Below are 15,825 nucleotides of genomic sequence, written 5' to 3'. Positions count from 1 at the left end.
TTTACACATTAGCAAGAGTATATACAATTTAAAAAATCAGCCTTGCTGGAAAAAAATAGTTGGAAATGATCTATCCTAACTTGAGACACTGAGTATTAAAGCTATCGCCCTCTTTGATAGCTACAGCCTCTAGAAGCGCCTGCTTCTTCTGCATACTGCGAGATGACTCCAGTTCATACATCGTTGTCAAGTTGAAGAGAACACTCTCATGTAGGTAGTGTTTAGGGTCCTGCTGAACCATCCCTTCCAGTTGCCGGAGGGAATCCTTCAGTTTTCCCAGATAAAGAAGACAAACGGCAGCATTGTTATTAGCCTAGAGAAAAAATATATTGTAAATACAAACAAATAAGTGTGTATATGTATGTATGTATGTATGTATGTACTTACAAGTGATGAGAGAAAAGGAAAAAAAATATCTAGCATCTGGAGTTACAACAGATTTACTATGTGCTAAGAATTACTATTTTGTGTGTGTGTGTGCAGGTAACTAAAATACATTATCAATCATACAGCCCAATCCTTCTTGTTATTTTCAAGATTTATCCTGTGCCAGTAAGACTTGCTGACTTCTAAGAGCTGCAACTCTAAAAGACAGAGTCTAAACCGAAATATAAATAGTATAGGACATCAGTCAGTTAATTCTGAAAGTCAACTGAAACAGATTTCAGGAAATACATGAGCCTCTGCATGCTGTCATTTCCATAATTATTTTTTTTTTTAATGACTTCACTAAATCTTCAGAAGCGTTTTTCTCTCTGGCTTACATATAGAAGATCCACATAGGCAACAGGAAGAAATTATCACAAACGCATCTTCAACTGACTTCTAGTAAATTCAGCAGATAGGGCAGTCTAAATACATCATAAATGATCAAGTCAGGTTCCATTTCTTTTCCACACAAACCAGATTTTATGAGTTACCGAAAGATTCCAACAGTACAAAGTCATATAACATGTTTAGCAGCAGAAACTATCACACATTCAGAAACTAGCAGATAAAGGAAGAACACAACCTTTTTAAAAAAAATTCTTTTTCTCTCCCTTCAGGAAACCTTATTGATCTCACACGATTTATAATACGTACTATTTTACAGCCTGCAAAATGATGCAATTAATGTGCTGCTTAACCTCAGTCCCCTCAGTCTTTAAATGGTCTTGGATTGGGCTACTGGGGGTAAGCTGTCTCAGGTCTTAGGAACACTCTTATATTACCATGCACTGAAAGCTGCCAAATGTGGAAAACCCAAAAGTAAATAAACAGCTCTTCTTTGATCTCCTCTTGTGATGGGAATCCAAGGCTGTGATATGCAACGTGTTAAAAATGTCGTGTTTAAAATTACAATATCCCTTCAATGTTGTGTGAAATCAAGTTAATCTTATATACGTTGGCAGCTGCCATTTCTTTTTCTGACACGCATGTCTATGCTAAAAACAGCGAAAGCAAAAAAAAAAGTGCTTTTGCAAAGATCCCATAAAACATAATGTTTTGGAATTTCTACATGCATGCCTAAGCATTCATGCCCTTCATATAGAGTGGTTCTTCACTTCCCATCCCATTTTGTACCTAATCCTTATGTATACTAAAACCCCTTTGGCACACATGCCACATCCAATTTTTCTATAAAGCTTTGAGCATACTCTGGGTACTAATTAAATCCACACATGAAGCATTACAAGAATAATTTAGGTGTTCATTATAAATGTAGCAATTTGGAGATTTACCACAGCATTTGATGAGTCGATCCTTAAGATTTCTGTGAAAAATCGATGAGCTTCTGCAAAATTATTCTGACCAAGGTGGAGAAATGCTCTAGAAAGTAAGTGACATATGAGTGAGTTCTCCTCAAAAACCCAAGGTGATAATATATTTTATAAAGAACGGACACCATTTTTTACTTTTCCTGTTATAGATGTGAGAGTTTCTGACATTTGCTCTTCACGGTGTAATTACAACCAGCAAGGAGACGCTGATTTACAGACAAATGGAATGACAACTTGGATCATTTGGCTATTATATATTCTGCCTACTAAAGCAACAGTCTTCATTGTGTTTTCATTAATTTAAATGCAGATACTCTCTTCCTGGAATTATTTCTCTCCGTGAAATTAGCCATGCTATATAATTTTCAGAGCACTTTTGAATAGTATTTTCTAAATATATTGAGCCAATGTGCTAACCATTACAAACTGAGTCCCCCCCCCATCAAGCAGCTCGATTTACTACAACATATTCCAGCATTCTTGGAAACTACCAGGCGGTAACTTTACTAGCAAATCTGATTGTAGGGTTAGGGCTCAAAATAGCTTCTCCTCTCCTAAGAGTTATTTATGCAAATGTATATTGAAAAAGCAGAATGAAAATACGCAATGCCTGGAAGAATGAGAAAAAGCTTTGTAAAAATCAACTGAAGGATCACAATTTCAATCCAGGATAATATGACTGTACCGAGTAATACAGATCTCCTGGGTCTATATGCCATTCAGGCCCACTTATGACAGATGTAGTTACGTAAAAGACAGAAAGAAAATGGGATTGTCTCAAGGGTAGTTTAATGCTCACAACGCATACTTTGCAAAATTGTATTTTAAAGTTTTGTTTAGCTATTAAATTACCTACCTGTTCATTAAAACCATAATTTGGCTCTGTAGTCCATCCAATTTGTGAGTCACTTTCTCAACGTCTTGAAAATATTTTTCTGCCGTTTTTATGTCTCCAATCTAGACAGTAAAATCATAAGAAAGTTACCACAATATGAAGAAAAGAGATGCAACTTGATTATATCTGTTACAAAGGATAGGAACATGAAAACATATCAAAGTCCATTATCTAATTGTTTGGTACCAAGCTGACTGGGTAACGTCTGTTATGAAATAAGGTATTTGAAGAGCCATGTTAAGATCATGAAAAGAACCCCAAAAGCATGCACAGTTTTATCTCGGGCAGCGTTTCTCAGCTGTGGGTTATAGAGCATTCACAGACTGCATGGCAGGGGTCGCCCATCGCCTCATTTGGCTCTTGTTGTAACCGACTCCAGAGTTTATAAAATTAGCTGAAAATGAGAAAAGGTCAGAATTACTTCCAGTGAGACTGGGCGTTACTCTGCAGGAAGTGAAGAAAGACACTGCCCATGGGTGGAACTGGAATACAGTAGCCTGGTAGCTAGCAGAGGACCAGTACTCTGTTAACCCACAGCATATGGGTCATAGCCAGTGACCACAGGACGACTTCAGTGCATCAGGCCGAAATGTGTCAGAAAACAACCCCAATACAATGGGTCACTGACGGTATCAGGGAGACAGACTATTTGCAGATTGGAAAATACTGGTGAGTGGATTGTGCAGGCTGAAGGAATGAGGGATTTGAAAGCTGGCATAAAGAGGAACAGATTTTTTTGGGAGGGTATGGGGAAGGGGATTCCTAGAAACGAAAGGGTATTTCACCTAAGGGTATGTCACATACATTGCTATTTGAAATGAAAGAAAAAAAAATCTTTGAAGAAGGCCCCTTTGCTAAATAAGTTAGCAATGTACGTTTCATAGAAGGATACACTGATGCTTTTGGTAAAGTTTCACAACACAGTGTCTAATTTCTGGCTGGAGAGATGGAAGGAGAAGAAAACTTAGTACTGGGTAAAATAAATCTATTAAAAGGAGTAAAACTAAACTAGTTCAGGAGCATAAACCATGGAAACCAGTCAGCCCACAGGTGGGGAGATTCAGGGGGCCCTCAAAAGATCACCTGTTTATTCAAGAACAGGACCAACATTACCAAAAATGCTTGTGACAAATGTGTTGAAGACTCCTTAAAGCGCTCAGATGGTGAATATTACATAGCCTCCCTAGGAAACTCACTCCAGAATTCTTAAGCCTTAGTATTAAAAAATACACTTTATGTTGCTGCTGCACCCCAACCTTTTGTCCTATCCACAGTGGTCAGGGAGAGTAGTACAACTCTCCTTTTTTAACAGCCTTTAACATACTTGAAAATTTTTATTGCACTTTCTCCTATGTTTCCTCTTCTAGAATGAGAATCAGTTTTCAAGCAAATCAGGATGTTCATCCCTTTCCCACAGATAGTGTTTTCTGGATTCTCTGACCATTCCTGCTGTTCTTTTCTGAACTCTCTCCAGTGACTTCACATCCTCCCCGAGTGCTCGCTGACCTCAAACTGAGCTCTCACCAGCAGTGAGAATGGAAGAATCACTTTATGTTTCACACGTGAATATGAAGTTTGCTTTTATGCTACAGTATTTTGGAAGTCTGATTTGTTTACCCACGTGTAGTTTGATTACCCTTAGCCTAATTCCTTTCTACAGAGCAGTGTCTCGTTAATTGTTTCCCATTTTGTACTTACTTATTACTCCCAGTCTTTGGTAGTATTTTACCTTTGCTGTTTGAATCACGGCCAATTTAACATTTTGGTTTCTCAACTTGTCGAGATTACTTTGCATTCTGATCCTGCCCTTCATAGTGTCTGTACCACTCCCAGCTTGGTATTATCTGTACGTTTTACAAGGATGCTTCGAATTTCATCATACAAGCACCTAACCAAAAAATACAAGCACCTAACCAAAAAATACAAACACTGCAAACCCTAGAGATCCTTGTGGAAAAGATCATCTAGCAAGTCCTTCCAGTCTACCAGCGAATGACTTTCCAAGTACACTTTTCAGATGCTGCAAACATCCATCTTAAGGTTTCATCTAGGTATCTTCCCAATTTGCTTATGGGAGTATTATAGCGGCAGTATCCAAAGCCCGACTAACATCACTAATAAAACAGGTCCTGCTTTACCTCTAATCACAAGACCTCTCCCTTGACAACATAAAGAAATTATTATTCTTCTACCAAAGCATTTATGGAATACCTGTTAATATTCTATCTAATGGAACAGATGCATTTCTCTCAGATCTTAGGTAATGGGACTCAAACAAAACAAACATTCATTCTAAAAGTTTATACATTCAGTTAAAATGGCAAAGGATACAATTTCTCTCTATAAATACCACTAAATGTGTAAACCACCAGGAAAATAATTACATTTAACTAAAGGATAATACTGGAACAAGTGTAAATGAATCTGCAGTCAAATATTTTTAGCCTGGAAATTAGAAGGAAGCCCCTAACCATAAGAATAATGAATTTCTAAAGCAAACTACCAGTTTGGTCCACTGGGAGCCTGATGAGTCCAAATATAATATGCTTTGAGACTCATCACTGTATTTGTGGTCATGAAGAGTTCTCATTTCTTGTATCTTCTCAGCAAACATGTCAAACTTTTAATTCTCATTTTTTCCACTCGGGGAAACAGTTTACTCTTTTTTTTTTTTTTTTTTTCAGAACATTTAAAAGAAAGACTTAGCTTTAATTAGTCATTAAAATGTTAAATTTTTGAAGTGGTCTGCATCTCTTAACCCCAAATAATCATATTCTCTAACAAGGACCCTCCAATACACAATGCACTTAAGTTTGTTGTTTGCCTGTTAACCAAGCTCCCCGTCTTCTCAGGGATATAACCTGGACAAAAGAAGGAAACTCTCAAATTTCTTCTAGATGAAGGTGGCAGTTACATAGCATGACTGAGAGCTGCATGCAGTTTGAGACAGTGAGAAATTAGATTTTTAGTGAAATTCTGGCTCACTGAAGTCAATGGGAACTTTAGCACTAGTTTTAGGGAAAGCAGAATGTTGCTTTTTGACCTAACATCACATGGTATAAGATTTTTTTTTCGTTTTGACCACTGCCTCTACAATTTGATACATCCAACAATTTTTAAATGCAACAGTTATTCACTACATAGCTGTCAATAGCAATATTACCGAGCAGATTTAGAACAAAATGCATACCTGAAGAAAAATCCTTCCAATTCCACTCAACAGCTGAGGTTCTTGCTGTGGGTAGTATTTGACGACGGTGTGATAAGCATCTACAGCAAGCACATAGTCCTAAGAGGTGAAAAGCACGTGACCAGATATTTAAGCTCAGCATTCTTCAGTCTTTATGTTGCCTTCTTTTAAAAGACATATTAGTAACAGAAATGAAGTAACTGCAACTTGTCAGTGGGACAGAATTTCTATCTCTCCCAGTAGGCACTAGTAGTTGACTACATTGGTCTTTTCTCAGTTATACTGGAATTGCATACACAGGGGATTTTTTTTTTTCCCAACTGGATCATATTCTGTTTGTAGCTAAATGCCAAGAACCAAAAATCTGAACATTTACTTTTCAGTTTAGATTATGATTTAGGATGAAATAAAAAGCATTATGTGTGACTGGGGTATACGCACTTGAGAAGTGTCTCATGTTTCAAATGTATGTGTAATTTACATGGTTTAACAAATTATGCTCTAAAGCTTTGGGAACTGCTTGTGCACGCGCTTGTGAAAAATATAATGTGACAGGAGCTGAAATTCATGCACGTTTTCAGATCACAAACTAGCACTACTGCCAAGGGAAAGAAGACCTTTTCTATCCCTCCATCCTAACTCCTGTTCCCTCCTACCGTATCGTGTAAAAGCAAAATGGACAGGTAATCTAAATAGAAAAATGATTTGGGCTAAAACTAAGTGAGGGGTGGGCTGGTTTTGAAGTCCAGGAAGCTTTGCAAGTGACACCCCCCACACACACCTGCACAAAGACTGTGCTGGCAAGCGGCAGCTCTGAGATGCTCAAGATGCAGTGCAATCGTACCTTCCAGATGATGACTAGGGACAGAGGATTAAACAAAATCACGGTCCAATTTCCCACAGCAAAGAAACGCCCATGTGACTGGTTACTGCAGCCCAGCTGTTTCATGGTTAAACCACAGTAATTCAATGACCTGGGCAGTAAATGACTTTTAGAGCCTGGCTACACAGTCTTTGGCAGGCATACATGAGAAACTCTGCACGTGCTCTACGCTGACCAGAAGACATGCAGTAGATTCATGCACAGGGCACAGGACTGCGTTACCTTCAGCTACAGCATCTTGGAGCAATCCAAAGCAGAGAAAACCTGAATTTACTTATAAAAGCCAGGCATATGCAAAGACAGAAGACTCTCTGCGCAGTACTAATTTGGTGCTTCCTGAGAGTACTGCCCTTCAACTTAATACCAGAATTTGTAGTGGGTGTGAAGCAAAAGACATCAAAGAATAATCTTTCAAAACCACATAGACATCTTGGGATACTCTCTACCCTACCATTTTTCTTGGTCAAATTATAGTGCTCATTTAACTTGTCTCTAATATGATCACAGCTACCGGTAAAGGTACTTTTTCTTCATCTGCTGCTTAGTCTGAGGAGGCAATGTGCCCCAGGTGTAATGAATTTCTTTTCCCGAGGTCACACTTAAAAGGATTGAACCCTACTTGATCCATGCACCAGGTCACCATTCGGAACATATTAATTGTTTCATACACAGAAAAAAAAATCAAGAGAAGTCTTTGGAGTCTGATCTGTATATGAGAGAAATTACACATCCTATAATAGTAGAGGCTGACTTAAAGAGCCCAGGAAGCACTCTGCAGGACCTTTCTTTTGCAAACAACTTGCATGTTGTGGATATAATAAGGAATTCTGAACGGTTAATTATTAACATTCAGAGTTCATTCCAGTCCTAGTGTGCCATGCCATGTTCATGCTTATTATTTGTAATGGAAGGAGTTCAGAGCAAAGACAACCGGCCATATTCACAAGAATCTATTTATTTAAATTCTGATTTATTTAGCATTCAGAACTCAAATGTGACAAAGTTTATGCTACCAAAAATTTTTCATAAATTTATGACTTGGTAAAAACTCAATTTTCACTGTAACAGCTCTCACTAAAGGACGTCATTGATCATGGAGTCCCACTGTGTTAAGTAGGAATAAAAAACTTGGAACGGGGACCCTCTGAACTGGCTCCTTAGAGGAACCCCAGCCACGCTTGTATTAGCTATTAATACCTGCAGGAGTGTAATTTATAAAATCTGAAGGATTGTCTGTGACTGTGAATTTTATCCCATTAAGCCTAAAATGTGCTCACTGGAGAAATAATCTTGTTATATCAAATTCTAGCTCTTGTGCTCCATGTCTTCCATTCTGTGGTCTTAAGCCGCCCCTTACCCAGAGCTCAGTCTCATGCACGTTCTAAGGCTTAGACTACACAACCATGAGGGACGGGGGCTTCACAGCCACAGCCCCAAACTGATGCAGAAACAGCTCCCAGGAGACCATGCAGTCAAGCTGATAGAAAAATGCTTCTGTCAGCTGAGTTTACAGCTTAGCATGACTGCAGAAGAGCCTTGGCCAGAAGCAGCTGCACGAGGGGGCACTGTTTGCACAATTATAACATCACAGGGTCCCCAGTGCAGGCAGCAGCCAGCCTTGGTAGGGAGAAGCAGCCAAGTCTTGGTGGCCCAGGCTGCGGCGGCTTCATGGACGTGGCCTCGTCAGGCAAACCAACCCTCCGCTCCTTCTGCATTCCCTATCAAGTGACTGTACATCAGCATATGCATTATAACTAGGAGTACATAAACATTCACACCTCCTACAGTGTGAGTAGAGGTGAAGCATTAAGAGTCTATGCACTGTATTCGCGGATATGAGCTCTATGATTCTATATGGCACCCTGTTTCCATACAACAGCACAGCACACAGCATCCATGCTTATCTACCCCATGCCTTGCAGTACCTATCACAGGAATGGGGCCCATTTCTTACAGGAGATGACAAGAGACTAGGTTATATGTGTCCAAAGACACCCCCTAAGCATAGGCAAGGATGGCCCCCAGATGAAACTGTAAAACACTATCACAAAATCCAGGCTCACTTCTAAATACAATCTCATTTTGTAGTTTCTCAAGGATCCCACAGTGAGTTTTATATGCATTTACTCGTCCCCCCTACTGTCACAGAAGCAGATTTCTAGAGTATCCTCCACGTGATACAGACTGATACCATTCCATGGTAAGTTATAAAAGCATCTTACCTGACAGTTCCTTCTGAAGGAGCATATTGTAAAGTAGATGAGATTTGCTCTCATTTACTAAAGACTTTGTTTTCATTCCCAGCTTTGCTAACGTCACATGGTATAAGAAAAATTGTGAGAATGATAAATAGACACCCTCCCAGAGGAGCAAAGTCATGGTTGATACATGTTGTGGTTGATATAAGCTGCGGTTGTGAGGAGTAAGATGTATTAGGTACTGCCAATAAAAACCCCAATGACTGCAGCTTGTGATCTTAAGACCTAAAGGTGTAGCTGATGTATTGTCGTGGTCTTTAATTTCTAAAGATTGTGAACCTTCAGATTTTCCAAACTTTCATAAAAAAAAATCCCAAAAGAAGGACTGAAGTAACCCAATTCAGGATATGAATGAGAATTGGCCTGTTGTTTTATAATTCAGTATCTCTTTTATTATGAAAATTTGGAGCTAACATTAAATATACTCATCCAAAATAGTACTAGTAAGCCATCTACTTGCACAAAAATGGCAAGCGGGGTTGGTTTTTTCCTTTGATGCACTGCAGTATAAATGTATTACCCTTCATGGTCACTGCATTATACATTTTCACATTTCCCTCACCACCAGTGATGAGATATTTAGAAATAAGCATAAAAGACCATGATATGTAGAATGCTGAGAGTAGGTCCAATAAACCCTAGACTAAAAATCAGCTTTAGTTATACAAATTGTATATAGTTCATAAATACTACATTTTGGGAAGAGCGGGCAGGGATAACTTACCTTTCCTCTCTATCTAATGCACTTGTGGAAGGGTTACGAAAGCAGAGATTCACAGTGTTACGAATTCAAAGAGCACTACTGCAGTACAGTTAGGCAAAATACACGGTGATTCATGCAGTCTTTCTCCTTTAAATCATAGAGGAACCAAAGTCCTTCGGTATCAGTCCCTTGCGTCATTAGTACAAGCTGTTACCTCCTTCTTTGTACAGTTTTAATTACATTAGACCCAAATTAAAATCAATTATAGTGCTTTTGTTTTTATGATAGGCAAGTCCTACAAAAGCTAAGACAACACAGAAAAAAATCTAAAAAGTGCAAAATGTGCCTTTAATTAGAGTGCATTTATAATATATATGGAAAGTACTTAAGTGTTTATTCCTCAGAGAGGTAAAAGTCTGGTAAGAGAATGTCAAAACCAATTTTAGCTCAGATGAAACTCTAAAAGTTTTCAAGACACTTCCATGGTGATTTAGTAAAATGACAGATGTTTTGCAATTAGATTGTTGAAATGAAGCAATGCACATCATCAGTTTCATTTTAAATGAATATTCCCTCATGCTGCTACATTCAGGGTACGCTTTCAGAGTGACTTAAGCCCACAGCTCTTGTAAATGGAAGTCTACAGTGACATGTTATGTGTGTCCCCTTCCCTTCCCGCTGTATTTCCACCTCTTCCCTTAAGTTGCCCCATGTTCACATGAAACGGGAAAAGCTGATTCAGTTGATATGAATGAGATCCAGCATTTCTTCATTTTTGTCACTTGGTTAAGCCCAATAGTGATACATGGAAGGAAGCTAGAATACATTTAACAAAGGTTGCACAAAGAAAAGGGGATGAACAGGGAAAGACGATATAGTAAGACTGCCTCAACTGGATCATCAGTCACACAGATAGAAGGACACAGCAGACAGAATTCAGTACCTAGGAAAGATGGTCCCAGGGTAAAGGAGACGTGTGGTTAATTTCCTGTTCTACTAGAGGTTTCCTGTGCAAGTCTGGGTGAATCACTTCTTTGCACCTCACTCACTACCTCCGAAACAATATACCCTTCCATCTCAAGAGTTTAATGGGATGCTTAGCTGTGAAACTAATGAGGCCATATTTAAAAAGACAAAAATCATTGTGCTACATAAACAGAATTCCTTAAGTCAGATAAGTAATGCAGAAGAGAGATGACATGAAATAAACCTAATTGGAGGTAAGGATACCTGAAATAGATTTAAATAGTTATAGGTCCAACATTTAATCAAAGTCTTTTCAAGAGTCAATCCTGACAAGATTGTTCCCTATTATATACTACTGAAGTTTTTTGGCCGTAGAAAAAGGTTAGTAAAAATACAATAATATTTTTTTCTTTTTTTATACCGATGTCACATAATTTTACTTTAATAAATTATTATTATTATTCTACTAACAGCATAAGCCATTCCATTCACCTAATAGTACTTGGGGCTCAAATATGACCATATTGCAATATGGTAAATGCTCACTAGATGGCAATAGATGGCACTGACTAGGGGAATAAAATTTTTTTTTTTTTAATTACATACACTTGAAATACTTGAATAAAAACAAATGCAGTTTTTAAAGTGTATTACACAACAGCAAAACAAAATTATAAATATGTGGAACTCTGTTCAATTAATATAATTGTTCATGACAATTAACAAAAGTGTTTAAAGTTATTTGAAGAAATGGTTTCATACTGCATACTCTAGAAGGTGGAGATGATGATCATAGCATTGCTGCATGTTAGAATGGTCTTAAAAATTATTAAATTTATAAATAACCAATATAATTCTCTCACAAACAATCTGTCACATAAGTGGAAAAATTAGCTTTGTGTACTACTCTGATTTTAACCGCAACATGACTATGTTTGAAAAATTTTTCTTAAAAACTCTTCACTACTCCACACAGGGATATTTCTGAAAACTGAGAGACTCACAACTGCTCCATAGCCAATGCACCAAAATGCAAATTTGAGATGGAAGTAATTATGTATTAACATGCAGTTGTGGGTAATCTGGAAGTTATCGTGGAACCATAACTTTGTAACTAAACAGCTGTGAGATATGCCCTAAATACAATTGGTCTTAAGAATTATCTGAGCTGCAGCATTTCTGAAGTACCATTTCCAAAAAGGTGATACTCGGTATTCACAAATATATTTCTATTACTAGAAGAAAATAGCACTAAAAGGACCAAACCAGAAGAAAGGTGCGAACTGTGTATACACGTGGATTTGTGTTTACATGAGAAGAAAAACACTGGAAGTGTTTGAAACAATTCACAGCCAGAAGTAAAGTTAACTTCTTAAAAAGGAAAATGCTGGTAATATATTTTTTCATGTATTCTATTTTGTTTGGGATGGCAACTCGTGCTTTTGTCCACCTGCTTTTTGAAAAAGAAAGTTCCTTAAAACCTGAATCTATGTCAAGTACCTACTTCAAAACACAAATGCTTTCTAATTCTTAAAAATACCTCATGATTTAATGGACAATTATTTCTATTCAAGACAGAAATGTTCTGATCGTAATATCATTATGAATAAAAATTTCTGTTTTCTGTAATTCCCATAAAAAGGATATTCCATTTCATGTAAAGCAGTATTTGGGTAACTGGATCTTACCTAAAAAATGCATGCTTTTTGAGGTATTGTAATATTAAGAACGAAGCCCCATTTGGGAAGTATCTTAGTAAATATCACAGGGTCAAGTTTGGCATGACCTTGGGCAACCAAACCACAGGAAGCAAGGAGTGCAAATCTTGGCCCCTGAAGATTATACTGCTGACAGCTCTGCTCTGAGGCTGTTGCTACTAATTGATTTGTGAAGTACAGTTAAGCTCAGGGTAAGAGCAGTTTGCCGCAAGAACAGCAATATCCCGGTTTCCTTGACCATGGGCAGAAAAAAGTTTTATTTCTACTTCCTAAATATAAGGAGAAGCTAAAAGTGTTGCACCAAATGGAATAGGATTGGTAAAAAAATTAGGAGGAATCAAGGGAGAAAAAACCCCAACAGTGGAAGCTAGTTACTTTTGCTTTTATTCCTTTCTCTTCTGCATCTACCCACTAGTGAGGACTTAAACTTGAAAGAAGATATCTTACAATTGAGATAAGTTGACAAGGGAGGATGTATTTAGATGTTTTGGATTTTCATCACATACAAAGGCTACAGTATGCTCACAAACAGAACAACATTCTTAGTGCACAGTTTGAAAAAGACAGAGCACATAATTGCTTTTAATTACAGCATTTAGTTAAGTGTTTGAAAAATTCAATTTAAAAATGCAAATTCTGTATTGTTATTGCATGTTCTCTGAGATGATTTGGGGAGAAATAAGTACAGATATGTTCCCAAAGAACATTACTGCAAATGGTTATCTATTAAATAAGACATTATTAAGGCTAATTAATTCTTCACTGAGAAAAAACCTCTATGTACAGCCAGGTAGTTTTCCCTTATCTATGCGCCAGTAATTCTCTTGCACTTTCTATGGCACTCTATTCTGGAATATACGGTACCTCTGCAGTTGCTGCCACCCACGTACCTTCATCATTAGCAGACAGTTTGCCATGGAGTACATCACCCGGCCCAGACGTGACCTCCACAGCTGAACAGAGGCTGCAAAGTAAGAGCAGCTTGTGAATTTGCACAAATAAATTAGAGGTTCTTTCTTGCCATCAATTATTGGTCCTAGGAATTACGATTTTGAAAGATCCCCCTCATTAACACCCCTGGGTTTTGGCCTAGAATTTTTAATTTTCAGCCATGCCGCACCATCAGATCGAAAATTCTGCATCTCTCCAAGGGAACTGCTCGAGCGGCTCTGGGGACCGTACGCGATGCAACAACGCAGAGCACTAGCCAGCCGCTCCGCTTGGAGCTCAGGCCAAACATTAAATGCTAAAAGAAGCCACACATTTTCCATTATCAGAACAAAAGGTGCATAAAAAGATCCAAGTGATAACGAGCATCAGTTTAAAAACATGCAATCTACAGCATTAAATGTGATAAACTCAAAAAAATCAAACACAACTAAAATGTCATTTCAGAGCCAAAACACGCAGGGTGAGAACGGTGTGAGTCTGGGACTGTTTGTGCTTGCCTCTGGCTTAGAGATATGCTGGAAAAAATCTGCCAAGCCTGTCTGCTTTCCCCATGCTCCTGGAGCTTGCAGGCATTAAAAGCTGCAGCAGCAGATTTCTCTCTCTTGCTTTGCAGACAGACTCCTGATGTTGTAAGGGAACGGTTCACAAAGATCCTTATTTTTCTCTTGTGTTACAGTACCATAGATCAACGCTAGAAATATTCCTCTAATCCTCAAAAATAAACATTAGGAGTATTAATTTAGTACATTTGGAAAATAAATGTATCTCAGTCAATCAGCTGTCAAGGTCACTGTAATGATTTGAAAGGGGGGGAGGAACGGGAGAAGAGGCTATTTCAATGAGATTGTGATAACTGAGACCACTCATTTGTATCAATAATGTAGTCTCTGATGAAAGCATGGCAGGTCACATAGATAATTCTTTCAGCACACATAAATGCCATTACAAATAAGGACAGAGCTTGGTGAAATGTCTACTCCCTTTCCTAAAAAGAAAAACTCCTTCAATCCTCTCCAACAACAAAACAAAAAAACCCAATCCATGAATATTTCCACATTATCTTTGTCAAGGGGAGCATAATGTGGGGGCCAAGAGTGAACCCACTGTACCTTGAAATCATTCATTACTCCCAGCTTTTGTTTAGAAATTCCCCCTAGACTGCACATCCCTACTGCTATTAATGGAGAGGATGCTGTAAACCACAAGCAAATATTTTATGCTACATTTCTGTTTTTCTTTCTTTGTGGGTGTCTGTAAAACCTGGACATAATTAAATAACTCTCCTTTATTATTTCACTTATGTTAGTATCTCCTTTTTGCACGTCCTCATAGTTTGGTAGCCACGTTCAGCTTTTTAGGACTTAGGTGACAAATCAGATGTTAATTCCTGCAGCAGAGATATCTAGGTTTCCTGTTAACAATGCAATAGCACCAGCCACAGTTCTCAAAAAGGACTACAAAGCAGAGAGAGCGGGTGTCTTCAGTCTGTGCTATAAACTGAACAGGAACCTGATCTGGCAATGCTGTAGCCCTGTGGGATGAGGCTTCTCAGCACTGGCAGAGAGGGGTTAAAGAAAACCTGCAAATCGGTAAACAAAATCAAAACCCCAACAGCTGATCATTGTGTGTTACTGAAATGCCTGAAACCCACTCTGCAGGTCCATGCAGCCATGCTTCCACACTAAGCATTTGTTTTTCCTTGTTATTTATCAAGGACTTCGTACTCCACACTGCCATTCATTTCAATAGGAGCTCTGTGCACGGAGAACTCACAAAATTGGCCTCTTATAGAATGTGTTACCAGGCAAGTGGTGCAACACTAAATCTCTCTGCCTGTTGAAAAACTGGTGCTGTGCTCCTGACTAGAGGAAATGTGCATGGTAAGTCGATTGGTGTGGCACCTTCTTACACCAGCAATAAGGAAATTACATGGTAAGCATAATCCCTATAATGAATTAAGGCCGTCTTCACATAAAGTTAATAAGGTTTAATTCAGCTAGTCTCACATGAAAAAAACCAAACCCATTATCAGTCTCCTGGAGCTCCAAATGCAGCGAAGAAGCAGACAGGGAGCAGACCTGGCTGACCTCCACAGACAACAGCAGTCAACAGTCTCTGCAAAGGTCCCGTGGGCTTTTTGGTAGTCTTAAACCTACAGGCAGCTGCACAGTAGACATGTGAAGACCTCTCCAAATTTTCAGCAGCCTTGTCCCTTGGTAACTACTAGCTGCTGCTTTTCTAACTACGCCTCCTCCTGAGCTCATCTCAGCTCTAAAGCAGCAGCAGAGAGAAAAAGCAAGGAGCCAGAAACTACAGACTGCAGGACACACGATTATGACACAGCTAGGAAAAAGTCCTTTTACCTTAAAGGGGGATCAGTGTCTTGATTTTAAAGGGGTAAAAAGGAGAAGAATGTGAGGATAATAAGGACAAAAATGAGGGTAGAAAGGGGATGACGGGGAAAAGTAGGTATGAGAACAGAGGCAAGAAGAATAGTAGAT

General features: G+C 38.5%; 1 protein-coding gene across 1 annotated transcript in view; it reads right to left on the bottom strand.

Annotated features, from left to right (window-relative positions):
* Nucleotides 1-15,825, bottom strand: part of TRAPPC12 (trafficking protein particle complex subunit 12) — a gene marked incomplete at its 5' end in the record, with an annotated part of 51,273 nt that continues 35,448 nt past the window's right edge. Inside the window, 5 exons of the mRNA XM_082481909.1 lie at nt 1-313; nt 1,722-1,809; nt 2,617-2,717; nt 5,846-5,944; nt 13,264-13,337. Of these exons, the coding sequence (XP_082338035.1) occupies nt 71-313; nt 1,722-1,809; nt 2,617-2,717; nt 5,846-5,944; nt 13,264-13,337 (605 nt within the window). The 3' untranslated portion in view covers nt 1-70. The remainder of the gene's footprint in view (nt 314-1,721; nt 1,810-2,616; nt 2,718-5,845; nt 5,945-13,263; nt 13,338-15,825) is intronic.

The sequence above is a fragment of the Vanellus vanellus genome (genome assembly GCF_965231255.1).
Source record: "Vanellus vanellus genome assembly, chromosome: 3".
NCBI lineage: Eukaryota > Metazoa > Chordata > Aves > Charadriiformes > Charadriidae > Vanellus > Vanellus vanellus.
This window is presented reverse-complemented; position numbering and strand designations above follow the sequence as displayed.